This window comes from Ruditapes philippinarum, unplaced genomic scaffold (assembly GCF_026571515.1).
Source record: "Ruditapes philippinarum isolate M1 unplaced genomic scaffold, ASM2657151v2 ctg1127_1_1_1_1, whole genome shotgun sequence".
Taxonomy (NCBI): domain Eukaryota; kingdom Metazoa; phylum Mollusca; class Bivalvia; order Venerida; family Veneridae; genus Ruditapes; species Ruditapes philippinarum.
Genome location: NW_026864590.1, coordinates 319,300 through 332,164, shown reverse-complemented (window position 1 = coordinate 332,164; position 12,865 = coordinate 319,300). Strand labels below are relative to the sequence as shown.

The 12,865-nt window shown below is 32.1% G+C and overlaps 1 protein-coding gene across 1 annotated transcript in view; it reads right to left on the bottom strand.

Moving 5' to 3' along the window:
- LOC132726216 (dynein axonemal heavy chain 5-like) overlaps nucleotides 1-12,865 on the bottom strand; it is a 127,640-nt gene that overhangs the window by 109,706 nt on the left and 5,069 nt on the right. Inside the window, exons 4-18 of the mRNA XM_060711495.1 lie at nucleotides 10,705-10,912; nucleotides 10,281-10,460; nucleotides 9,793-10,004; nucleotides 9,533-9,571; nucleotides 8,586-8,786; nucleotides 8,077-8,201; nucleotides 7,384-7,617; nucleotides 6,620-6,753; nucleotides 5,947-6,083; nucleotides 5,058-5,178; nucleotides 4,144-4,448; nucleotides 3,459-3,586; nucleotides 1,793-1,947; nucleotides 1,050-1,175; nucleotides 520-621 (exon numbers count right to left, since the gene is read on the bottom strand). Of these exons, the coding sequence (XP_060567478.1) occupies nucleotides 520-621; nucleotides 1,050-1,175; nucleotides 1,793-1,947; nucleotides 3,459-3,586; nucleotides 4,144-4,448; nucleotides 5,058-5,178; nucleotides 5,947-6,083; nucleotides 6,620-6,753; nucleotides 7,384-7,617; nucleotides 8,077-8,201; nucleotides 8,586-8,786; nucleotides 9,533-9,571; nucleotides 9,793-10,004; nucleotides 10,281-10,460; nucleotides 10,705-10,912 (2,407 nt within the window). The remainder of the gene's footprint in view (nucleotides 1-519; nucleotides 622-1,049; nucleotides 1,176-1,792; nucleotides 1,948-3,458; nucleotides 3,587-4,143; nucleotides 4,449-5,057; nucleotides 5,179-5,946; nucleotides 6,084-6,619; nucleotides 6,754-7,383; nucleotides 7,618-8,076; nucleotides 8,202-8,585; nucleotides 8,787-9,532; nucleotides 9,572-9,792; nucleotides 10,005-10,280; nucleotides 10,461-10,704; nucleotides 10,913-12,865) is intronic.

The following is a 12,865-nucleotide window of genomic DNA, read 5'->3' as shown; positions in this document are numbered from 1 at the left end:
TCAGGACTCAAGACCAGATCCTAGACCTTGGTTCTCTGACAATGACCCTTTGATTATCAAAACCCTTGTAATAATTTGCAAATTAATTGTAAAATAATAAAATTATTGAATAGTCCATAATTTTTAAACTTAGATCACAATTGTGTGTATTACTAATTCTAATTTCCGTCTTGTCACATTTTTTTTATATCTTAGATAGCATACATGTAGCAGAATATATACAGGTATAAGTAAAATAATATTTCAGTTTATAAGTCCAAACAAACAAAAAGCATCTACAACTTAACAGGGATGTGTATTACTTCTGACTGGAATCATTTCACATATTAAGTGTTATAAGGTATAGACATTCTTTTACTTGTTTTCTGTTAAAAAGGGGATTAACGCTTCATTATTTGTGAATTATATTCTTGCTCATTATAAAATCATACTGGTGATTGCTCAGTGAACAGGTATTATGGTTATGAGATGTGGGGCAAAAGCAAAATTTTCATGCATAGCTGTTCTAAGCTAGCTAACCGTGATGCATTTTTTCACACTTTCCATAGAGTTTGCTTTCTTCTTGGATACAAAGGCAGTGGCTGACAGGTTGGACATGGACATTCCAACAAGAGAATATGCCTAGAAATCATTTAATTATTAAGTCTAAGTGATCATCATACATTCATATAAGTCTGAAGAGTACACAATGTCTAATTATTAACATTTAACTGATAAATCCTGCACCTATATCTTCTATAAACATACATTGTAACATCATATTTGAAGTTTTAATGTTGAAATTACAATAAAAAAGTGTCTTCATTAAAATAATTGTACATACACAAAAGATTAATCTTAAAATGAATTTCTGTAATTGACCAATGTTATGCAAGTATTATACTACAACTGGCATAACTAGCATTACTATCTGTAAGATTGGTAAGGATAACTGAAGCATATGCACAGTACATAAATAATATCACTATATAAACAAATAGTTTTATTTGTTAAGAACTATTTTCAATGATTATTATCAATCAATATGTTGCTATGACAACATGTGTTACCTTCTTGACAGCGAGGATGTTTGAAACAGTCTGTAATCCCTCCATGACAGTTTCTACATAGTCCTGTAGCATATTACTTCTCTCTACTGCTGTACGCATCATTTCTTCACGGAACAACTCTGGTGGCTAAAATAGATACAGTATAACAGTACAATGTGTAATAACAAATAATACAAACTGTATATTTATATATATTATAATTGTATAAAAATCAATGAAATACGATGTATATTAATTAGGAACAAGATTATGGTGAAAATTTCCGCATTTCAAAAATTTGACCTTGAAGGCCAAGGTCATGTACGAGTCATTGTGATATAGTCATATAATAAAGAAGCTCTCATCGATAAGTATGTTGTGTTCATGTATGAAAGCTCTAGCCACATTGAATAAAGATATCTATCAAAGTTGACAGTAGTCATATTTCAGATGAGACAAAACAATTTTGCCCCAGATCCACTAGTATCTCAATCATTGTTCAGGCATAAAACTTACAGAAAATACAGCTAGATTTTCTGGAAAAATTCAAAATATCTTTTCAATGCTTTTTTCCTCTCAGGAACTACCCATCAGGCATTATTTCAGGAATAAACTAGAAATGTGTCCATAGAAAACTTATACCACAAAATTCCTGTTTTTTTTTCAGGTTAGGGCGGACAGTGTCACAAACAGACAGACAGACAGACAAACAAAAGCAAATGACAAGAGGGCATAAAAACAACAGTTCTGATTGATATATTTACCCAAGCTCTAGAGAAGGCAAGCTCATGATCAAAGAGATAGAAGTTTGTGATTGTGTCGAGGGTACTGAATACTTTCTGTTCCATCACATCATTTACTTGTTTCTGCATGTTCTTCAACTTTGTTGTTGCTGAGTGTATCTGATGTAGGAAGGCATCTGTAACAAATATAATGAATTATATTACCAACAAACTATATCACAAAAACGTGTTACATGTTTAAAGTTTTTTTTACATGGTGTTTTATTTGTTGTTGTTTTTTGTCATTTTTTACACTGATTTGCACATAGGAAATACTGATAGAAATACTGGTTTTGTGACAGTTTCTAGTCACTAAATACAAGACTTAAATCAGTAAAAAATTTCTGAAGAAGACTAAACGTCGAAAGCTTAAGAAAAGCGTTTGTTTTTATTGAACTGATTATATTTCTACTCAAAATAGAATACAAAATTTAATCTAGAAAATTCTATAAAACAAAAACAAAAATAAAAACTTGCTCTAAACCCAAGAAACTTAAAACATATTTGGCGTTTTATGAAAAATTTCTATAAATGTGTACTATCATCTCAAAAGCTAATGCTTTGATAGGTTTGTAAATTTTTTCCAATTCTCTTATGGTTACCATGGTAATAAGTTTCCCAATTTAGAAACAGGTTGTTTCAAAATGGCTAGGAAAATATAGTTCAGTTGTCAATTAATTAAAGTATCATTTTCAGAGGTATAAAAAAATGATCTGTGCAAAAAAAAGGAAACTGTTACATAAAAATACAAATCTGAACAATAGAACTTGGCCAGAGTTACATTGTGATCTACAATAAATGTTTAAAGTTTAATACTATATCAAGAAATATTGAAGAAAAAGTAAATTTCAAGACATAAAAATACAGTATACATTACTATATTTAGTATTGACAACAGTAGTAAAAGATCAATACATAAACAACAGTCATGCAAATTTGTATTCCAGACACAATGTGTGATCATAGTGCATTACAAGTGGAACATTGATTGTATTTTACCAACTTTTTAAACTGAAAATGTATATATATATACTGTATATATAACTGCTGTATAATTTATACTATAAATATAATAATGTGTATGTTCATTATATAGTATATATTGCAATATAAAGCTTTATGCCAAGGGCTGTCATTAGGAAGCAGCTGTAGGGCAAAATAACTGTCTCAAATGCATTTTGTGTTGCCAAACGCTAGGAAAACATTCATTGTTGCAAGTAAAGTGATAAAACCAAAAAATGACCACCTCAAATTCAAAACGGACTGTCTCAGAAAAAAATTATTAATTTAATTATTTTTAATATGCAAATTTGTAAATGTATGAAAATTGGTTGGAGTTCTTTAAATTGGTTGGAGTTCTTCGTGGACTAGCCGTTAATAATGTTGCTGACTACAATTCAATAGCCACTCACAGCTGTAGGTTTTCTGCCAGGAACTTTGTGTTCATTGAAGTAAAGAAGCTTTCAAGATAATTTACACAAGGTTTGTGTTTTTAATTGTGTGCTATGACCTTAAAGAATTATTGTGACTTAAACCACGACCAAAAACACCAATAAATTTAATTAATAACTGAAATATAATACGATTTTCAGTACAATGTACCTGTTAAGATGAAAACTGCAATGTATACCAACAAGAAAGTTCATACCTATATTCATACTGTTCCATGCAAGTGTACTGAGGCCTGGCTGTAATTGCTGGTTCACATACTCTGTTATGAGGGGTGAAACAAAGTTCTTCAATGGATCTGGAATTAGCTCGACACACTTCCTATTACTTCATCGAGAACAAGTGTGTGCAAGGTTGACCTATAGTTCTTAAATCTTGATTCGGCCACTTATCACGGCGGACGGACCAGTGCCGCCCATGCAGTATACCGAGTCTTGTGCAATACACTGTTTGCCTCATGCATATCCACACATCGTAGAACTCATGGATAACATTTTATAAAAAAATACTTATTTAAGCTAAGCACTACTAAACCAGTCTTTACTGTATTAGTATACAAAAAGCATATTAAAAAAGTTAAACTTTTCATGAAATGAAAATGTTGTCACTTAAGTGCAGTAATGGGTTAACTGCAATGAATTTAATACGAGTTAACCCATTACTGCACCAAGATGATGATAAGCAAGCAATAAACCAGTGATCAGTAAATATATTTTAGGATGTATTGATATTCAATCTACAAAATAAGTGAACTTGACAAAAAAGGTCTCAGTAAGTCTGTTAAAAAATGAATCACCTTTGGAATTAAGATTCAGTGTTTTGCAAGTACTTGATTCCCATGTTTTCTATTATGTCTGACAAGAATAAATAAACGAGTGACTTACCTTTCATCAGCATTGACAACAATCTCATTAGTAACTGGATGATGTACAAACAATGTGGCCCTTAAACCATTCCGAGCTTGATCTATGCGACCCTTCCACTGAGTAAACCACAAGCTCTCAAATGTAACAAGAGCCGTAGCTAGTCTGTTATAGATACGAACTATACGTCCAAAATCTCCAAGTTGTGTAATAGCCTTGTTATCCCTGAATATCTTCATAGGATCCTCGATACGCTTCAATAATTGTCTCGACCAATGAATTGCTCCAGCTACAGGAGGGGCATTTCTAACCAACTGTGGGTTTTCCTGTATAAATTACCACAAGATGATAATAGTTATAAATTATTTATAGTTAAACATCAAATCATACCAAAAAGATGTGGCCTATCTTACTTGATCAAGATAACTAGATCTGTGATATTTTTCTTAAAATGATGGGAATAAAGAAGGGCTCACTGACTAACTCATTTTTAATAAAGCCATTTTTACAGTGTACCTACATCTTTTAAAATTTGTAATCAGAGACACTGACTGGCTCAAAAATAAAATGTCTTCAACAGTCAACAAACTTTACTTAATTTATAAAACATAATTACATGGCCGTTATCAAACCATCAGTGGCAAACTAAAATTACCTCTTAACATTCTTAGACTTCTGCAATGAATGAATGAACAAATGCAAAAAAAAGGTTAACACACAGATCATGCACCAGCAATTGTATAACCGACCATTATCTAATCCCAGAGAACAGTGGGAGACTTTGACCTCTTCATTTTCAAACCTTTGGTAAGGGCACTGCTCTGTGGTGTTAATTGGAGGGTTAAAATCTTTACTAATGCCTCAACAATTAAAGTTGTTATTTTGGAATTAATTGACTGGTGCATAAGTCATATCTAAACTTGTGTACTGTATACCTTATGTTGTTCATATATCTGATGAACCTCCTCTAGATCCGCTTCATACCAGTTGAAAATTTCTACAAACTTTTCTGCTAGAGTGGCTCGAATGCCAGGTCTGTTCTGGACTGCTTGAAGTCTAAAAAGATTACATTTGATATATAGAGGATATTGAATGAGTGTAAGTTCAATACTGAATTTATTGCACGAGTTGAATAAAATTATATTATGCGAGCCTCTGGCGAGCATAATATTACTTTATTCAACGAGTGCAATAAATTCAGTAATGAACTTACACGAATTTAATATTCTTTTTATCACATACCCCAAAAAAGACCGTTTAAAGTGAAATAAGAGTCATTTTTCATTGACGCGTCTATAGTATAACGCTAATATTTAGCGCGTCGCATTACGCTAATGACGTCAAGTCAAAATATATGCACGGCCGTGCAATACCATTTTTACGGAGTCGCGAAATCGGCACGGGTGTGTGATAAATAATTAGTAATCAACCCCCTTTCCTCATATGACACCATTACCAATCGCAATAGAGGATCTCAAATGAGGTATCATTTCAAATACTTATTTCAGTTAACTAATATAAAACAAATCTAAGACTGTGTTATAAAGCAAGCTATACAACATTTCTGGAACAAATGTTACTAAACAAAAATAAATGTCAAAGGTATTTATTGTTATCATTCCATGTGTAACACTTTTAAGTCATATCTGCAGAATTTTAAGTCACATCACTATTGTAAAGGTTAAATTGCGACTTTTCAGCTCTACTGGTAGAGGAAGACCTCTGGTGCCTCTCTATGCATTATTTCAAGCACAAGAAAGCATCTGAGTAGAACCATGGATCACTCATAAGCTAGCTGTGTAAATGATGTAACAAAAACAATACCTGGTAATGATATCTAAACCTTGTTGAGTCTTCATTTTTCTACAGAAGATAACATGTAAATACGAGGCCAGAAACTTCTCTACATCTCCTACAATCTTAGAGAAGTTGCTGTAGTGGTCATCAAATCTGTCTTTGTCCTACAAATAGCAATCACGACATCGTTACACACAAAAATAGCTGGTTTTAACAGTTTCTGAGTTAACATTTTCTTATTCAATACCCACCTGTATCCCTGTATTTATGTAATAGAATCATCCTGGTTTGAAGTTGGAACTGTCCATTGTAAAATTGTGGGAATTTAATATTAAAATCTTAAAATTGTCAGTTTTAGTATTCAATATTTTTTTCCAAATAACATAGTCTTGAACATTACACATTATATTTCATCAACTAGCTTAATTATGTACAAATTGAAAGTTTTCTTCTTTCTCCAATTATTGTGAAATATCAAGTAAACATAGTATGAAAGTCACAGTTTAAAAATGTTTACTTATTAGGGGACAGAATGTATAAACTCCAGATAGCTCAGTCAGTAGAGCCACAGTGTGGTATTCCGATATTCCCAGGTTTCAGTTTCAGTCAGTCCCCACTTTTTCACCCTATGACATTTTGCACCAAATCAATATTACTCTAAGTACAATCATTGGCAATGTAAGTATTGTAGGTAGTTTACCTTTGACTCCACATCAAGCATTGTTTTTGTTGTAACATTTACACTCAATGATGTTGTCATATTAGTCAAATGTTCAGCTATTATTGTAGATATAGCTGGGCCTTCATCTTCCTCATCTTCAGGATAATACCTTCCTACAAACAAATATAATACTTCCCTACAAACAAATACAATACTTCCCTACAAACAAATACAATACTTCCCTACAAACAAATACAATACTTCCCTACAAACAAAAATAATACCTTCCATACAAACAAATATAATATTTCCCTACAAATAAATACAATACTTCCCTACAAACAAAATACAATACTTCCTTACAAACAAAATACAATACTTCCCTACAGACAAATACAATACTTCCCTACAAACAAATACAATACTTCCCTACAAACAAAATACAACGCAGGTAACACAAAGTCAAATAAATATTTTACCAATCAACCATTCTAAATTGATTTTCATAAGCTTATAATGGTAATTTAATATATTTTGGTTACATAGATGCATATTAACAGCTTAACTATTTCAGACAGCTAATTGTATATAACAACACTTCTTCAAAACAAATTCAATACAGGATATCTAAGCAATTCAAATTATGTACTTGTCAAAATTCATGAACAAAATAAAAGTCTTTAACCAAGTGTCTTATTAGACAAACTGTCATATTCAACAAACTCTGGTATTCAATGAGATGTCAATCAACAGAATAATTTGTACCATGTGCCGTTAAGGTAGTGTTAAATTGTTTTCCTTACTGAGAGTTGCCAGTTCCTCTTCTGTTAGTCCCTGGTTGTTTTCTTGTGTATTGAAAACATCATCACCTTGTTCTACAGCAGTATAGATGTCCATTTTCTTCTCATCTTTCTCAGCATCAGCATCTTCTTCTTCCAGCACTTCTTCATCTTCTGCTATCACCCTTAGACTACGATCTGGTGATGCCATCTTTACTGTCACCTGAGCTAGGTCTGGATCTTCTTCCTCAAACTCAACTTAAAGTAGAACAATATTCTAAATATTTGACATTCTTATTGAAACCTTACCATAACAGACTTGCCATGCTTTGAATATCGAACTTATTGGTTCATTTTGGTTTTTAAGACAAATTTTAACATACTTTTTTATCATATCTCCACATTCTGTCTACTTAACTTTCCAGTAATTACCAATTTCTTTCAAAGATCAACTGTTATTCCAACATGATTTCTGAATCAGTGGTAAGATACAAATGACTCAATGCCTGGGATCATTTGTACAGGAGACAATATACCTCGCCAGATGATCATACCAGGAATACCCTAGATTACAAATCTGATGGTTTCTCTATTCAGCTAAGCCCCTGCATATTTCAATGTTAAAAAAACTCTTCCAAAAACATTCCATTACAAAAATAAAACTATAAAATGTAAATAATAGTTCAATGACAATCATCAGTTGTATATTTAACATACTTTTTGGCATAGGTTTGGCATCATCGGTTTTCTTATATTTCCTCCATTCCTCTTGTTCAGATCCATCATCTATCACAAGATCTTCCTTCCTTGGTTTTGGCACACCTCGGGTAGATTTTACCATCCTGTCAGGGGTGATAGATTACATAATAAAATAATAATGTTTTAGATATTACCATCTTTGCATCTCTGATAAAAATGCAGTAAAAAAAAATCACAATAGCTGAGATGCAATGATTTTTTAAAAAAAGTAAACAAAGTCTAACAACATACTTTTTGTGTGTCCAAAAGTTACAGGATCTTTTCGTAAATTCTATCACATGATGCAACTTGTTTTCATCAAGTGATCAAAATATATCTTGCACTGCTTGTCATATCATTTACTCTTACTTAGATCAAACTTGTTCAAGAAAAGTTATGAAGCTTGCCACTTTACAAAACTGGTTTTAATGTAAAATCTTGTATACCAGTATACAGAATTAAGGGAGACAGAATGAAACGAAACTAACTTTGTATACTGAGCTAATGTATTGATAACATCTATCAGCTGTCTAATCCTGTTACAGAACAAATCAAAATGTGACATAATCGCCTCCTCATCTGTCATCGGTACACCGTGACCTTGAACATCAGCTAGTAGAGATGACACGCCCTTCTTCGGTGAGGATCCTGTCACACGTGAGGTCCCACTCAACAATCCCCTGTTAGACCTGAAAAAAAATGGTAAAATGTTAATAAAATAGAGAAACACAGAATCCCTTAAGAATGCCCAAAACAAAAAAACTGAAAATGTTGCAGGCTCGGTTTGATTGAGCCTGTTCATGGACGGTACTGGAAAGTGCAAGTTACAATACACACCCCCTAGCACCGGCTTCAGCAGAATTCAACATTTGAATACAAAAATGGTGAATTTTTTTTTTATTTAGAAATATCAGCAGGTGTGTTAAATCTTCACAAAGAATACAATCTTACATGTTTCACTTAGACTTTCACAATTAAACAAAAGAAAATAATACCAACAAATAAGAAACTATGGCTTTTAAAATGTACGATGCTAAGACTAAATAATACTTGTTTACTCAATCTTTAACCCATAACCTGATGACCTTGAATATTGGATTTGCCAAACAGTGTAGATTACTAAAAATACAAAAACTTAGCTACCAACAGTATAGAGCCTGGTCAGATTGTATGAATGTGCAGGCTGGCTGGCTCTATACTGGTCAAAGAGGCTTAACACTTTCAATTCCAGCAAGGTAATAGTTAAAACATTCTTTACTAGAATTTAAGAAATGTTCTAGATAAATATGAAAATGTGAACCAACTAAGTTGCAAATTAAATCACAAAATGAAATAACATAAATATTCAGACAAAGTTTTGATATAAACAAAATGAACAAAGAGCATTAAGATAACAGCACAAACATAAAAAGATAACTTTATTGAATATATATACCCAATCCCAATATGGCTGGATTTAGTTCTGACAAAAAACCTAAAAGAAAACATTTATTTTCTACCATGACAAACATACATATAACATCACAAAAATCTTTACAATAAGTTAATAATCTAATGCAATTGCTTTCTTTGACCAAAATAAAATTTATATCAATATTTTGCAGCATCTGTATACATGTATATAGATAACATAAATGTTATGATTGTTCACTCAAAAAAAAGCATAACAAACATGCAGTATTATAATACATGTACCTGGTAGTAAAACTTCCAGGTCCTCCTACACTACTGAGAGATGGGAAGTGTGACATGTTAGAAGATTGACCAATAGAATCTCGCAGTGATCTCAGTGTCTCTCTATAGAAACCTTGAAGTGTCAGACAGGCCTTTAATCTACCATAAAGTGTGTCGTCCTGGAGACCAAGGTCACGACCTTCTTTAGCTTTGTTCCTTCCAGTAGCACCAGGCTATATAAATTTATAATATACAGAACATTTTGAAATAATATTTTTACATTGTACCCATCAAGGTTTTATACTGATGTCAATTAAACAGATATATTATACACATCCTAAGGCAACATTTTAATATTTTAAGATTATAGAGAAATCTACATTTTTATGCATAATTCAACACTCTGTAGAAAAAAACATAATTCATTTTCAGAAAAATCTACATACTTGTAATAAATATACTGCTACTTTTTAAAATGACATATTATTTCTACATTGCAATCTTTTTACCTTTAATTTTGATTCTACTTGGCTTTTAAGAAGTTTAATTTTGGGGTCGACATCTGTATTTGAGGTGTCACGTATCTCTATTTCTTCCTGTATTCTATCCCAGAGTAGATCATCATCCTCCATAGTAAGTGTACAGTTCTTGATGTACTCTTTACATGCCATCACTAGCTGGTTTGTGACCTGAATATACAATATAAAATAATGATCATGTACAGTGTAAAAAAATATCTAGGATACCAGTTAATCTTAAAAATATAAAAAATAACCTAATTAAGAAGTGAACGACAACAGTTTGTAAAACAAATATACACTGTGAGTGAATCAGTCTTTACATTAAGTTCAGAACAGACATTGCCTTAGTATTCCTCTATATAAACAGATTTTTCATGAAAACTTTATAAATAAATTAGATAAACAAAAAAACCTTTGTAAACATAAGCCCTAGAAATCCAGTACGAGCGTAATATCTGGAAATAGAATCCATCTGCTTGACACTGTTAGCTAGTCCTGGTATGGCAGTGTTTATGATGCTAGACGGTGTAGACTCTACACTATACAACTGATCAAAATGCCGCTTTAAAGACTCCAGAAATTTCACTTTGTCTTTGGTGTCATTCATTCCATCTGTTATACTGTAATAAAGTGTTAATAAAATAATAATTATATATTGGAAATTTTACACATTCAAAATCTTATCTAATTTTTTGTATTGCATTTTTAATGGTTACAGATAAAGCTTTGAACTGCAATATCTTAATTTTATTGAAAATAATAAAAATCAATTTGAAAAATTGAATAACATCACCTTATTTGGACATCGAGAATTGACAAAAAACAAAATAATATTAGGTAAATCAATGCACGACCCATTGTCATTACGCATACATTGTATTTCCATTTTCAAGAACTGTGAATTTTCAATAATTTGTCAAAAGGAAAAAAATACAAAACTAGAAATGTGTCCATAGGACACGGGTGCCCCCACCGCGCCACAGTCCTGTCAATCTTTTTACTAAGTCAAGGGAAATAACTCTACAAATACTGGATAAATCCACAAGCGAAACCCCAGGTGCAAATCTAAATATGCTGAGCAACATGCCCATAAGGTTTAATGACTATGTCAAATCCTTTTTGAGTAACTTGCGACACAAGTTGAAAATTGCAAAAATTTTCTAAGTGAAGGGCAATAACTCTAAAAATACTAAATAAATCCAGACAAAAATACCTGGTGCACAACTGCACATGCTGATCAATATTCCTGTAAAGTTACATGACTCTAGGTCAAACACTTTTTGAGTTACGTGCGACACATGTTGAAAATTGCAAAATTTTACTAAGTCAAGGGCAATAACTCTGAAAATACTAAAAATATCCAGACGAAAATACCCAGGTGCACAACTACACATGCTGATCAACATCTCTGTAAAGTTTCATGATTCTAGGTCAAATACTTTTTGAGTTACGTTCAACACAAGTTGAAAATTGCAAAATTTTACAAAGTCAAGGGCAATAACTCTGAAAATACTAAAAATATCCAGACGAAAATACCCAGGTGCACAACTACACATGCTGATCAACATTCCTGTAAAGTTTCATGACTCTAGGTCAAATACTTTTTGAGTTACATGTGACACAAGTTGAAAATTGCAAAATTTTACTAAGTCAAGGGCAATAACTCTGAAAATACTAAAAATATCCAGACAAAAATACCCAGGTGCACAATAACACATGCTGATCAACATTTCTGTACAGTTTCATGACTCTAGGTCAAATACTTTTTGAGTTACATGCGACACAAGTCGAAAATTGCAAAATTTTAATAAGTCAAGGGCAATAACTCTGAAAATACTAAAAATATCCAGACGAAAATACCCAGGTGCACAACTACACATGCTGATCAACATTCCTGTAAAGTTTCATGACTCTAGGTCAAATACTTTTTGAGTTACATGTGACACAAGTTGAAAATTGCAAAATTTTAATAAGTCAAGGGCAATAACTCTGAAAATACTAAAAATATCTAGACAAAAATACCCAGGTGCACAATAACACATGCCGATCAACATTTCTGTAAAGTTTCATGACTCTAGGTCAAATACTTTTTGAGTTACATGCGACACAAGTTGAAAATTGAAAAATTTTACTAAGTGAAGGGCAATAACTCTAAAAATACTAAATAAATCCAGACAAAAATACCTGGTGCACAACTGCACATGCTGATCAATATTCCTGTAAAGTTACATGACTCTAGGTCAAACACTTTTTGAGTTACATGCGACACATGTTGAAAATTGCAAAATTTTACTAAGTCAAGGGCAATAACTCTGAAAATACTAAAAATATCCAGACGAAAATACCCAGGTGCACAACTACACATGCTGATCAACATCTCTGTTAAGTTTCATGATTCTAGGTCAAATACTTTTTGAGTTACGTGCGACACAAGTTGAAAATTGCAAAATTTTACAAAGTCAAGGGCAATAACTCTGAAAATACTAAAAATATCCAGACAAAAATACCCAGGTGCACAACTACACATGCTGATCAACATTCCTGTAAAGTTTCATGACTCTAGGTCAAATACT